Source organism: Artemia franciscana, chromosome 16 (assembly GCF_032884065.1).
Source record: "Artemia franciscana chromosome 16, ASM3288406v1, whole genome shotgun sequence".
Classification (NCBI taxonomy): Eukaryota; Metazoa; Arthropoda; class Branchiopoda; order Anostraca; family Artemiidae; genus Artemia; species Artemia franciscana.
The window spans coordinates 24,627,941-24,643,326 of record NC_088878.1 but is presented as its reverse complement, the minus strand read 5'-3'; the positions used below and the strand labels follow the sequence as shown (position 1 = coordinate 24,643,326).

At 38.4% G+C, this 15,386-nt stretch overlaps 2 protein-coding genes across 2 annotated transcripts in view; one reads left to right on the top strand and one right to left on the bottom strand.

Moving 5' to 3' along the window:
- LOC136037259 (protein furry homolog-like) overlaps window positions 1–15,386 on the top strand; it is a 195,141-nt gene that overhangs the window by 58,158 nt on the left and 121,597 nt on the right. The window lies entirely within an intron of this gene.
- Window positions 1–15,386, bottom strand: part of LOC136036918 (protein furry homolog-like) — a 94,333-nt gene that overhangs the window by 14,385 nt on the left and 64,562 nt on the right. The window contains exon 6 of the mRNA XM_065719298.1: window positions 14,714–14,905. Within this exon, the coding sequence (XP_065575370.1) occupies window positions 14,714–14,905 (192 nt within the window). The remainder of the gene's footprint in view (window positions 1–14,713; window positions 14,906–15,386) is intronic.

The following is a 15,386-nucleotide window of genomic DNA, read 5'->3' as shown; positions in this document are numbered from 1 at the left end:
TGTATTCACATTGATATTTCCCGTAGAATTGTTTTATATTTTGATTTAATGTATGAAGAAATGGTGCTTGAATTCCTGGTCGTTGAGCTTGATTTCGGGGCTGATAAAGTTGTATTGCTTTTTCTATAGACCACCTAGTTCTTCGGTGTAACATTTTACAAGTAAGTTGGATATATTTTCTTCAATCGCAATTGAGCGGAGTCGGAAAATTATGTATATTGGAGATTTTAATATTTATATAAGCAATGTTAGTCATGTTCTTTCATCCATATATTATTCCCTTCGACTGTTGATTTTTTTACACTTTGTCTTTTGTTGGGCCTTCTCCCAGCTTACCGTATTCCAACTCGAGTTGTAAACTCAACATCAACAATAATCAACAATATTGAATTTGACTCATGTAATGTTATTGTCAATGACGTCAGACCACTCCATTCTTCTGATGGAGATTCACACGTGTCGACAAGTGGCAACTCCGATCAAGACAACTAGAAGACTAGACGCTACATGTGTTCAATTTCAACAATTGAATGAACCGCTGCTCAAAATTGACCCCTCACCATGCTTAAACGGCAAGGATACAAATCAAGCTTCACATTATTTTGTTCACGAATTCATCAAAGCACTAAATCTGGTTTGTCCCATGTCTTCAACCGTTTAAGGTTACAATAGAACCAAAAGAAGAAGACTATAAAAAAAAGAAGAGGACAAGTGAGATCAATCCAATTAAAGGGGCCACTATAAATAGCCTAGTAAGTGAAATTGCTAGATGACACTATTTCTCCAATTTTCAGCCCGTCATGGGCTGTTTTACGGCCCTTCTTGCTCTGGCCTCGTTCATCGCTTTACATACAAATATAAAAAAAAAACTTTGCATTTTTTGGCCAGTGTTAAGTGTAGTGGTGCAAAAATTGGTAGTTTTCGTATTGTTCCGTTAAAAGTACTATTTGAAGGCATTCAATAATGCGCATGGATCACCTAGTAAGGTGGGGTCATTAATAAATGATTGTATCGGCAAAAATAAAGATGAATTCTCTTCCGGATGAGATGATGGCCTCGGAGGGTTATACAGTTGTTAAAGCAAAATTAACGTTCCTAATATGCTCAACACTCACTTCGTCGAAATAGGTGAAAAGGCGTCAGAAGAGGCATCACGAGATTTAGCAACAAATTCTACTGACTTCAAAAGTTTTTTACCCCCCTTTACTCACCGATCCATATTCCTCCCCCCAATGTTATCGGCTGAATTGATGATGGTACCTCCATCCCACATAGCATGCTATTTTGGCAGTAACCCAGCTTATATATGATGCCTTGGATGAGGATGAAACTCCAGCTACTATATTTGTGGATATACGGAAAGCTTTCGATACTATAAGTCATATAGTCTGTATATATATATATATACTAGCTGTTGGGGTGGCGCTTCGCGCCACCCCAACACCTAGTTGGTGGGGCGCTTCGCGCCCCCCCCCCAGCCCCCCCGCGCGCGTAAGTCGTTACACGCCATATTAGTTACGCGCCATTGTAGTTGTGTCCCTGTGTCCCACCTGTGAATATAGATAGATTTATATATGTGTTTCAAATTACGTAAAAATTGCGAATATACAACATTCTTGGCTTTCCCATTGTCTGTCCATATACAAAGCCGTATGTACTAATAATGACGTCATATGCAAACGCTCTTTTTACAAACAAACAAACATGCATACACACAACTCGTTTTTATATAGATAGATAGATAGATAGATACAATACAAATTAACTACGTAAAACTTGTGAATATACAACAGTCTTCGCTGTCCCATTGTCTATGCGTATAAATAGATTGTCAGGTTTACCGACCCTCAAAGATGCAACATACAATTGTACATTGGTAAAGCAATCTGTATTAAGATCTATACCGCATTTTTCTAGTGATTGCCCTTGAGCTTTGTTGATGGTGGTTGCAAATGCTAATCGAATTGGGAATTGCAATCTTTTAAATTGAAAAAGCAGATCCGTTGGAATCATGGGAATGCGAGGAATAAGAACAGCCTCACCCTCATAAGGCCCTGTCAAGATTGTGGCCTCTATTAGGTTTGCCATTGTTTTTTTTACGGCAAGTCGAGTGCCATTGCAAAGCTTTGGTGGGTTGATATTTCTTAAAAGTATTATTGGTACGCCTATTTTTAGTTGTAGCACGTGTGGTGGAAACCCTGAAGGATCTATGGAATTTAAAAATTCAGATGGATAATTAACCGCTTCATTTGGTTCCCAAATACAAATTAACTGCGTGAAACTTGCGAATATACAACATTCTTCGCTGTCCAATTGTCGCTGCATATAAATAGATTGTCAGGTTTACCGACCCTCGAACATGCAACGTACAATTGTCCATGGGAAAAACAATCAGTATTAAGATCTATAACACATTTTTCTAATGATTGACCTTGAGCTTTGTTAATGGTGATTGCAAATGCTAATCGAATTGGGAATTGCAATCTTTTAAATTGAAAAGGCAGATCCGTTGGAATCATGGGAATGCGAGGAATAAGAACAGCCTCACCCTCATAAGGCCCTGTCAAGATTGTGGCCTCTATTAGGTTTGCCATTGTTTTTTTTACGGCAAGTCGAGTGCCATTGCAAAGCTTTGGTGGGTTGATATTTCTTAAAAGTATTATTGGTACGCCTATTTTTAGTTGTAGCACGTGTGGTGGAAACCCTGAAGGATCTATGGAATTTAAAAATTCAGATGGATAATTAACCGCTTCATTTGGTTCCAAAACTGTGTCGACTGACTTGTAAAGGACTGCCTGGTCTCGAATCTTGGTCAAAACAATATTGTTGATTTCGTGGACGTCTATATTTTTGGGTGCGGGAATCGCTCTTTCACTTAGCCATTTATTATTTTTATAATTTTTTAGAATATTCGGAAATACTTTTTCACTCAATTCATTTTTGGACGTCACTAAATTACAGAAATCAGCAGGTAGTTGTATACGTCCTGAAATTGAGTCTACTGGGAGCTTTCCGTTTCCAATTGCCAGCAATTGATCTGAAAATGTTTGACCAGAGTCATCGTTTTGCAATCGGACACGCATATTTGTAGTTAATTTTAATGTTTTTACGTGTGCCCATAAATTAGAATTTTTCAGGCAAGCATTCATTTCGTCTGCAGGAGTTGATCTAGGTATGATAGGTAATGTTTGCCTGAAATCTCCCGCAAGCAATATTAAGGTGCTGCCAAAGGGTTTCGACTTCCCTCGCAAATCTTTCAAGCATTGATCCAGAGCCTCGAGCGATTTTTTGTGTGCCAGTGTGCACTCATCCCAAATAATAAGTTTGCATTGCTGCAATACTTTACCCATCCCAGATGATTTGGAAATATTGCACGTGGGAGTTTCTGTAGAATGCAAGTTCAGAGGCAATTTCAAAGCGGGGTGAGCAGTTCTTCCACCAGGCAGCAATGTTGCGGCTATTCCGGACGACGCAATTGCCAACGCTATATCATTTTTTGATCGAATTGATGCCAGAATCAGTTTTATCACAAACGTTTTACCAGTACCTCCTGGCGCATCCAAAAAGAAAATTTCTCCAACGTTGTTATCGACACAATGCATAATCGTATCATAAATGTCTTTTTGTTCCGACGTTAACTTGGAAATGTTATTTTGTACATACGACAATAGATCACTCGTACTGTAACTTTGTTCACGATCCAATTCTACACATGTCGAAACAGCAGCGATACGGTTAGGTGAAGGCATTCCCAAATCCTGAAGAGGTTTGTTTGCCATACTTACGCACAAATCTTCTATAACAACTAAAGTGTAGTTATAAATTTCTGATGTAAAATCAAAAGTCATATCTGACGTCTCTAACTGTTTTCGATGGAGTATATCTTCGGACATTTTTGACTTATATTTTTCCCATAACTTTGTAGGAGCTGATGGAGAGCAAGTTGTTAAAATGATGCCAAACAATGCACGAATTTGACTTGGGGTTGACGTTTCGCACGCGTCATTGATGCAGTTATCCCAGTGTTGGTCATTCTCCAATAAATTCAGAGCTTGGCATGCACTACGGTAAGTGTCATGTATAGTACCATTTACAGTCCTCAAATACTCAAAGGATGTCGGACCGGGTACATTCACCAAAAGCAGGCGTAGAAAGAAGCATTCATGTTGATTGGGGTGAATTGTATATTCGGAAATACTTTTTCAATCAATTCATTTTGGACGTCACTAAATTACAGAAATCAGCAGGTAGTTGTATACGTCCTGAAATTGAGTCTACTGGGAGCTTTCCGTTTCCAATTGCCAGCAATTGATCTGAAAATGTTTGACCAGAGTCATCATTTTGCACTCGGACACGCATATTTGTAGTTAATTCTAATATTTTTACGTGTGCCCATAAATTAGAATTTTTCAGGCAAGCATTCATTTCGTCTGCAGGAGTTGATCTAGGTATTATAGGTAATGTTTGCCTGAAATCTCCCGCAAGCAATATTAATGTGCTGCCAAAGGGTTTCGACTTCCCTCTCAAATCTTTCAAGCATTGATCCAGAGCCTCGAGCGATTTTTTGTGTGCCATTGTACACTCATCCCAAATAATAAGTTTGCATTGCTGCAATACTTTACCCATCCCAGATGTTTTGGAAATATTGCACGTGGGAGTTTCTGTAGAATGCAAATTCAGAGGCAATTTCAAAGCGGAATGAGCAGTTCTTCCACCAGGCAGCAATGTTGCAGCTATTCCGGACGACGCAATTGCCAACGCTATATCATTTTTTGATCGAATTGATGCAAGAATCAGTTTTATCACAAACGTTTTACCAGTACCTCCTGGCGCATCCAAAAAGAAAATTTCTCCAACGTTGTTATCGACACAATGCATTATCGTATCATAAATGTCTTTTTGTTCCGACGTTAACTTGGAAATGTTATTTTGTACATACGACAATAAATCACTCGTAGTGTAACTTTGTTCACGATCCAATTCTACACATGTCGAAACAGCAGCGATACGGTTAGGTGAAGGCATTCCCAAATCCTGAAGAGGTTTGTTTGCCATACGTACGCACAAATCTTCTATAATAACTAAAGTGTAGTTATAAATTTCTGATGTAAAATCAAAAGTCATATTTGACGTCTCTAACTGTTTTCGATGGAGTATATCTTCGGACATTTTTTACTTATATTTTTCCCATAACTCTGTAGGAGCTGATGGAGAGCAAGTTGTTAAAATGATGCCAAACAATGCACGAATTTGACTTGGGGTTGACGTTTCGCACGCGTCATTGATGCAGTTATCCCAGTGTTGGTCATTCTTCAATAAATTCAGACCTTGGCATGCACTACGGTAAGTGTCATGTATAGTACCGTTTACAGTTCTCAAATGCTCAAAGGATGTCGGACCGGATACATTCACCAAAAGCAGGCGTAGAAAGAAGCATTCATGTTGATTGGGGTGAACGGTGTAGAGTCTTCCTATCGTGGTATCTTTGAAGATGGTAGGTTAGCCGTCGACTGACTTACCCTGTTTTCGACGTTCAAATACTTTATTTTTAGTATTCCAGGTGTAATACGAAGGCACTTCAGTATACAGCAGTTTTTTTGCAAAAGCATCATTTTTGCAAAGCGAAAAAAAAGCTGTTAATTTTTTATCCGGCGGATTCAGGACTCTTTGTTGCACGTTGGTTTCCGAGAAATAAACACGTTGACCATTCTGTAAATGTACCGCTAAGTGAACAACAGCTGGACTACGTTCATGTATCGGAAATGAAAGAATTCGCCAAACAGCTTCATTACTGCTTATATATCTTCCAGCCTGATATTGTACGATTTCGTCGAAATCTTGGATTTCGGGCTGCAAGCCAAAAACTGCCATGTCACTGCCTTTGTTGACGTATTTACATATGTATTTGATTGCCTTTACGGAGTTACAGTATTCAACGTTTATGTGTGCATTAAATGTTTTTGATAATAATGGGGAATATGGAACAACCCACTGGTTATCTACTTCGATTGTGGTACCGTTACGCTTCTTTATTATTGCTGTTTTACCACCATCTTCAGTAGACCTTCTTCTATATTGTGGGTAACCATCATTGCCAGTAATTGTGTTGGATACTAAAAGTCGAGGATATTGCTTTGTGCACCTTCCTTTGGCCATGCATGGTGAATTTTCATTCAGTGCGCCGCAAGGTCCATGTATCATATTTTTTACAATAATATCATGTAACCCCTTATCGACATTTTTATCAGGTATTTCAGCGGAAATCACATCATCAATTTCGTTCGAAGTAATTTTTTTATGTAGCCAGATTAGTATATGTGCGTGTGGCAAACCTCGTTTTTGCCATTCCACTGAGTACATCCAGCATCGCACTGACCCAAACACTTCAAGTTTTACTATGTAGTTTATCAGTGATTGCACCGCAAGGTCCATGTATCATATTTTTTACAATAATATCATGTAACCCCTTATCGACATTTTTATCAGGTATTTCAGCAGAAATCACATCATCAATTTCGTTCGAAGTAATTTTTTTATGTAGCCAGATTAGTATATGTGCGTGTGGCAAACCTCGTTTTTGCCATTCCACTGAGTACATCCAGCATCGCACTGACCCAAACACTTCAAGTTTTACTATGTAGTTTATCAGTGATTTCAACTTTTGCCGGAAGACACGGGCCGTAATGTCATGCCTATGAACCGCCGATTGTCCTTGAAGTAAAAGCTGCAGTATCTCGTCCCAAGATTGATTACATGTAAATGTAATAAATAAATCTGGACGACCATAGAGACGAACATACGCAATAGCATCTTGAGCATATTCATGCATATGACGGGGACTGCCAGCATATGACGAAGGTAAAATTGTTAATCTTCCAACGTTTGTGGTATTCCCGTCATTTATAACTGCATCTCGCAAATGAATGTATTGTTCAGAGCGGAGCTTGGTCTGATTCAGGCGGATATATAGCAAACGTTCTGATTCAATTTTAGCATACATATCAACGACAAATTGGTGAAACAATTCACGGCATTTTAAAATATAATTTTCTTCATCCTGCCGAATCATTAGTCTCTAGGAATAATAATGCATTGCACTGCATTTCTTATTCATTTCTTTGTTAGTGGCTGGATTCATCAATTTAATATTAAAGTGATAGCCGTCGGTTCCATCCCAAAAAATGATAGGATATTGTAGGGCATCGTAGCATCGATGAGTTTCAGCAATTCTTAACAACTGAGCGTTTCGCTTATGAAGAATAATATCTCGAGGTAAAAACTGATCACCGACCATAACGATTGCCACTTCGTCGATAGTTGGAGCATTGTATCTACGCACATGTTGGCCAGGAGGCGTTTTGTCAGCAGAAATAACAATTTTATGCGTATCAGTAGGCATCAAATCGATGGCTGTTTTGAACAGACGCACTAAATTATTATTTTCGTGGAAAAGATGTTGCAATTGGGAAACGATTGTCCTTTCAACGTTGGGAGAAATTTCACAACGTGCATGCAATTCAGAATTTCTATCACTGATGAAGTACAATTGTAAAAATTTATGATTCTCGCCTGAGAACGGTAGAAGGGACCCTGCTCTATGATAAATTTGCCCTTTTACTTTGAAAGTAGACATAAATTGATCTGGATTTTCGATTTGGGCTCTAAACGACGTCATTTGGAAACATGAGTTGTATTTTCTGATTTGTGACAAAAAACGCTTAGATTCTGACGTAGTTCCAGCAAGGAAAGTCTTCAATGGCTCTGGTGGTGCAGCCAATAGAGGAAGTTTAAATTTTCCTGAGGCGCAACACATTCCCATTGTTTCACCATTGAATTTCAAGGCCTTGCAATAGGGACAAATTTTAGACATTGTCCCGATTTGAACACATCTACTCAAGCTATAATCATCGACTGGGCTGTACCTGAGTGCCAGGCGATAACTTTGAGGTTGCTCTGATTCCTCGGCACGGTTTCTTTTCTTACTTTCTCTATCAGCAGCAAGCCTGATTTCTTGCTGTTCTTGTGATTCCTCGGCACGCTTTCTTTTCTTACTTTCTCTATCAGCAGCAAGCCTGATTTCTTGCTATTTTTGTGATTCCTCGGCACGCCTTCTTTTTTCACTTTCTCTTTTAGCAGCAAGTCTGCTTTCGCGTTGCTCTGGTAGTTCCTCGGCGCGCTTTCTGTTCTTTCTTTCTCTATCAGCCTCAAGCCTGTTTCCTTGCTGTTCTTTTGATTCCTCGGCACGCTTTCTTTTCTGACTTTCTCTATCAGCAGCAAGTTTTTTGGCATAGACTCTTTGAGCACCTTCATCGGCTTTTGCCATTGTAAGTTCATCAGTCATTTTAAACTTAAACATTAATAGATTTCTACGTGAACATATATGTCTTAAATATCTTTAATGACGTCACCGTCATAGCAAAAATGACTACAACTAACTTCATGACGTCAGTCGACACAGAAACATGACGTCACCTGACAAACACACAGACGGACAACTTATTTATATATATACTAGCTGTTGGGGTGGCGCTTCGCGCCACCCCAACACCTAGTTGGTGGGGCGCTTCGCGCCCCCCCAAGCCCCCCCGCGCCCGTAAGTCGTTACGCGCCATATTAGTTACGCGCCATTGTAGTTGTGTCCCTGTGTCCCACCTGTGAATAGAGATAGATATAAATATATGTTTTTAACTACGTAAAACATGCGAATATACAACATTCTTCGCTGTCCCATTGTCTGTACATATAAATAGATTGTCAGGTTTACTGACTCTTGAACATGCAACATATAATTGTCCATGGGAAAAACAATCCGTATTCAGATCTATACCTCATTATTCTAATGATGTGTCCCTGTGTCCCGGTCGTCATTTATATTCCCTGTGTCCCGGTCGTCATTTGTGTCCCGGTGTCCCAGTTTGTAATTTCTCTTTGAGTGTCCCGGTCGTCATTTATATTCCCTGTGTCCCGGTGTCCCGGTCGTCATTTGTGTCCCGGTGTCCCGGTCTGTAATTTCTATTCGAACAATCCCTGTGTCCCGGTCGTCATTTATATATCCCGCCTGTGCCCCCGGCGTCCCCGTTGTAGTTGTGTCCCTGTGTCCCGGTCGTCATTTATATTCCCTGTGTCCCGGTCGTGATTTGTGTCCGGGTGTCCCAGTCTGTAATTTCTCTTTGAGGTTCCCGGTCGTCACATTTTTCCGTGAACAAATGTCTTAAATACCGTTAATGACGTCACCGTCAAAGCAAAAATGACGACAACTAATTTCATGACGTCAGTCAACACAGAAACATGACGTCACCTGATCCACAGACAGACAGACAACTTATTTTTATATATATAGACTAGCTGTTGGGGTGGCGCTTCGCGCCACCCCAACACCTAGTTGGTGGGGCGCTTCGCGCCCCCCCAAGCCCCCCCGCGCGCGTAAGTCGTTACGCGCCATATTAGTTACGCGCCATTGTAGTTGTGTCCCTGTGTCCCACCTGTGAATAGAGATAGATATAAATATATGTTTTTAACTACGTAAAACATGCGAATATACAACATTCTTCGCTGTCCCATTGTCTGTACATATAAATAGATTGTCAGGTTTACTGACTCTTGAACATGCAACATATAATTGTCCATGGGAAAAACAATCCGTATTCAGATCTATACCTCATTATTCTAATGATGTGTCCCTGTGTCCCGGTCGTCATTTATATTCCCTGTGTCCCGGTCGTCATTTGTGTCCCGGTGTCCCAGTTTGTAATTTCTCTTTGAGTGTCCCGGTCGTCATTTATATTCCCTGTGTCCCGGTGTCCCGGTCGTCATTTGTGTCCCGGTGTCCCGGTCTGTAATTTCTATTCGAACAATCCCTGTGTCCCGGTCGTCATTTATATATCCCGCCTGTGCCCCCGGCGTCCCCGTTGTAGTTGTGTCCCTGTGTCCCGGTCGTCATTTATATTCCCTGTGTCCCGGTCGTGATTTGTGTCCGGGTGTCCCAGTCTGTAATTTCTCTTTGAGGTTCCCGGTCGTCACATTTTTCCGTGAACAAATGTCTTAAATACCGTTAATGACGTCACCGTCAAAGCAAAAATGACGACAACTAATTTCATGACGTCAGTCAACACAGAAACATGACGTCACCTGATCCACAGACAGACAGACAACTTATTTTTATATATATAGACTAGCTGTTGGGGTGGCGCGCGTAAGTCGTTACGCGCCATATTAGTTACGCGCCATTGTAGTTGTGTCCCTGTGTCCCACCTGTGAATAGAGATAGATATAAATATATGTTTTTAACTACGTAAAACATGCGAATATACAACATTCTTCGCTGTCCCATTGTCTGTACATATAAATAGATTGTCAGGTTTACTGACTCTTGAACATGCAACATATAATTGTCCATGGGAAAAACAATCCGTATTCAGATCTATACCTCATTATTCTAATGATGTGTCCCTGTGTCCCGGTCGTCATTTATATTCCCTGTCTCCCGGTCGTCATTTGTGTCCCGATGTCCCAGTTTGTAATTTCTCTTTGAGTGTCCCGGTCGTCATTTATATTCCCTGTGTCCCGGTGTCCCGTTTTTTTTTTAGTTTTTTACCTTTTTTCTTTTTTCAGTTTTCTTTTTCTTCTTTATTTTTCAGCGTCACTATGAAGTACATATCGACGAACCTTTGTTTTTTTAACTTAAATCTGGTAGGCATTGATGACCTTATCCAAGTCAAAATCCCAAACCCAATCATCATCGCTATCATTTTCAGTTTTGATATGTTTTGACTCTCGCTGTCCAGGTGGATTTTCATCTAACTGCGCGGTTTTGCGTTCTTTAGCCGCAAGCCTGTTTTCTTGCTGTTCTTGTGATTCCTCGGAACGCTTTCTTTTCTTACTTTCTCTATCAGCAGCAAGTTTTTTGGCATAAACTCTTTGAGCAGCTTCCTCGGCTGTTGCCATTGTAGGTTCTTCAGTCATTTTACAATTAAACATTTTTCCGTGAACAAATGTCTTAAATACCATTAATGACGTCACCGTCATAGCAAAAATGACGACAACGAATTTCATGACGTCAGTCAACACAGAAACATGACGTCACCTGATCCACAGACAGACAGACAACTTATTTTTATATATATAGATAGATATAAAAAAGCTGTTTGTTTGTGTGTTGACTAACGTCATGTTTTTGTGTCGACTGACGTCATGTTTGTCGACTGACTTCATTATAAGGATTGAGCATTATTCCGTCATGAAGTTGTTTGTCGACTGACGAAATTACAGACCGGGAGACCGGGACATAGGGAATATAAATGACGACCGGGACACTCAAAGAGAAATTACAGACTGGGACACCGGGACACAAATAACGACCGGGACACAGGGAATATAAATGACGACCGGGACACAGGGACACAACTACAACGGGGACGCCGGGGGGCACAGGGGGATATATAAATGACGACCAGGGGACACAACTACAATGGTGCGTAACTAATATGGCGCGAAAAAAGCTAAAAAAAACAAAAAACCTAAAAAGAAAAAAACTTAAAAAAAGGAAAAAAATAAAAAAGGTAGAAAAAAAAGCTAAAAAAAACTAAAAAAGCTGCAAAACTGAAAAAAGAAAAATATTAAAAAAGAAACTATATCTATATATATATAAATAAGTTGTATGTATGCATTTTTGTCTGTTTGTGGGTTTGCATATGACGTCATTATAAGTATATAAGGCTTTGTATATGACGTCATTATAAGATGACAATACAGACCGGGACACAGGGAATATAAATGACGACCGGGACACTCAAAGAGAAATTACAGACCGGGACGCAAATGACGACCGGGACACAGGGAATATAAATGACGACCAGGACACTCAAAGAGAAATTACAGACTGGGACACCGGGACACAAATGACGACCGGGACACAACTACAACGGGGACGCCGGGGGCACAGGGGGATATACAAATGACGACGGGGACACAGGGAATGTTCGATTAGCAATCACCATCAACAAAGCTCAAGGACAATCATTAGAAAAATGTGGTATAGATCTGAATACGGATTGTTTTTCCCATGGGTAATTATAAGTTGCATGTTCAAGAGTCGGTAAACCTGACAATCTTTTTATATGCAGAGACAATGGGACAGCGAAGAATGTTGTATATTCGCAAGTTTTACGTAGTTAAAAACATATATATATCTATCTATATTCGCAGGTGGGACACAGGGAAAGAACTGCTAGTATATAAATACTTAGTTGTGTGTTTGTTTGTTTGTACGCATATGACGTCATTATAAGTATATAAGGGGACGATTTAAAGAGAAATTTTAGTATAAATTCTACAATGGCAGAAGAAACAGCCGAGGAAGCTGCTCAAAGAGTTAATTCAAATAGAAATTTTAGTATAAATCCTACATTGGCAGAAGAAACAGCCGAGGAAGCTGCTCAAAGAGTTAATGCCAAAAGGCTTGCGGCTAATATAGAAAGTAAGAAAAGAAAGCGTGCCGAGGAATCACAAGAACAGTGTGAAAACAGGCTTGCGTCTCAAAGAGAAATTACCAAAAAGAATCGTGCCGAGGAATCACAAGAACAACGTCAAAATTATCGCCTGGCATTAAGGTACAGCCCCGTCGATGATTTTAGCTTGAGTAGATGTGTTCAAATCGGGACTAAGTCTAAAATTTGTCCCTATTGCAAGGCCTTGAAATTTAATGGTGAAACAATAGGTATGTGTTGCGCCTCAGGAAAAGTTAAACTTCTTCAACTTGCTACACCACAAGAGACATTGAAGACTTTATGACGTTACAGACCGGGACACAAGGAATATAAACGACGACCGGGACATTCAAAGAGAAATTACAGACCGAGACACCGGGACACAGGGAATATAAATGACGACCGGGACACAGGGACCATTGTCTTCAAATCTGTAACATAATATTGGGGTGCCCCAAGGTTCAATTCTAGGCCATCTGTTGTTCCTAATTTATGTTAAATGATATTAGTAATGCAATTGCGAACCTAGGGCTGGCCACACTATTCGCTCTGATGACACAGCCTGTATTGCTTCTGAAGTTGATGAAGATAGTTAGGAATATCAAAAAATAAGTTAAAGTCCTTCTTTTTAGATAGTTATTAATTATTTTACTTATATATTAATTATTCTTATTAATTTGATGTATTTTGTATTGGGTCTTTTTCTCGGGTCTTCATTTTCCTCTTGTTGTCCCATTGCAGGTTGAAAAAATTGAAAAAAAAGCAAAATTTTGTTTATCATCGGCTGGGATGTCTGCTGTGGCGGGGTGAGTAATTAATATTATTTCTATTATTTTTTTCTCTTTCTTCATTCTTTGAGTTGATGATCCATATATTTTGCTATTTATTCTTTTAGTTGTTTTATCTGTGCAAAAAGATCTTGTCTCTAAGCCAGATATTGGTTTACTAAGTATGTTATCTATACATGATTGAAAAATAAATGAAAATGAACCTGTAAACTGCAAATGAATTTTTAGGGCACTATCGCATTTTATTCAGTTTTGCCATGTTCAACCATTAAAATAAGTAAGCAAATATAATTAGTTAATGTTGGCCAGACTCATTTTCCATAGAAATTCAAACATAAAAGATCAATTGATTTCCAAGGACAACTACACCGTCAAAGGAAAGGTATACCTTTTTAATCTCTTTGCCATACGTTATAAGCTTATTTTTTGCTTTTTTTTTGCTAATTTGCCATATGTTATAAACTTATCTTTTGCTATTTTTTTTGTTAATTCAAAGACAACTAAACCTTCAAAGGAAAGGTATATCTTTTTAATATTTTTGTCATATGTTATAAGCTTATTTTTGCAAATTTTTTTTCCTAATTTGCCATATGTTATAAGCTTTTTTTTGCTAATTCTTTTGCTAATCCAAAGACAACTAAACCTTGAAAGGAAAGGTATATATTTTTAATCTGTTTGCCATACGTTATAATCTTATTTTTCGCAAATTTTTTTGCTAATTTGCCATATGTTATAAGCTTATCTTTTGCTAATTCTTTTGCTAATTCAAAGACAACTAAACCTTCAAAGAAAAGAGATATCTTTTTAATACTTTTGCCATATGTTATAAGCTTATTTTTTGCAAATTTTTTTGCTAATTCAAAGACAACTAGACCTTCAAAAGGAAAGGTATATCTTTTTAATATGTTTGCCATATGTTATAAGCTTATTTTTTGCTAATTTTCCAGACATATTTCTTTTTCATTTGGGCGACCGCTACTGCCATAAACTGCATAACTGCATATGAATGTATTTTTTCCTTGAAATTGAATTTCCGATTTTTTTTTCTGATTTTTTAACATACATATGGCTGTGCAAGTTTCTGCTTAATCAAATCAGAAAGTAATATTTTATTTTCATTGTCATTGGTACTTTGGGAGCTTTTGGAGATTTTAGGAGATTTCATTGTCATTTGGAAATGTGATGAATAAGTGTGATTGGGAGAAATGTTAACCCTACTAGGTAGCTGGGAAGACTGGTTAAGGTAAGAGTGGGACAGATTAAAAGTTTTAGAGCATTAGAGAGCAGTTTTTTTTTAATTTACTCTACTCATCTAATAAGTTTTTTGTAAATATTATTATTTCAGAATATTGTCATTGAGATTCTGCTTATGTAATACACATCATATGGATTGTAATCTATCGCATCAATTTTTTTTTTTTGAACAAATATATATCATACCCCTCTTTATATTTGAAATGCTTGAATGCCAAATTTTCGATGTATTGAATCAAATCATCATGTCCCGGATGCACAGAAAGTTGCTTTAATACTTCAATTAAAACCAGGCAAAATACAAATTCTATTGCCAAATCACGTCTCTCCTGAATGAATTCTTCTTCCATTGATGAAGGCATGTCCGTTACTGTTGAACTGAAAAGAAAAAATTATAAAGGAAATAGCTGAAAGGAAAAATTAATAAAGGCATTTCCGTTACTGTTAAGCTAAAACGAAAAACTGATGAAGATATGTTCGTTACTGTTGAACTAAAAAAAGGAAAAATGGTGATAGAAAAAATTGATGAAGGCAGGCTCATTACTAATGACCTAAAAAGGAAAATTAATGAAGAAAAATCACAAAAAGGAAAAATTTGATGAAGGCAGGTCCATTACTGTCGAACTAAAAAGGAAAAATAATGAAGAAAAATTATGAAAGGAAAAATGGATGAAGGTAGGTCCATTACTGTTGAACTAAAAAGGAAAAAAAAACATGAAGAAAAATGATGAAAGAAAAAAAATGATGAAGGCAGGTCCATTGCAGTTGAACCAAGAAGGAAAATAACTGAACGAAAAATGAATTAGGAACCTTAGAAATGTTAGGTCTGAATACCGATCTATAACTCCTCTTATTACTG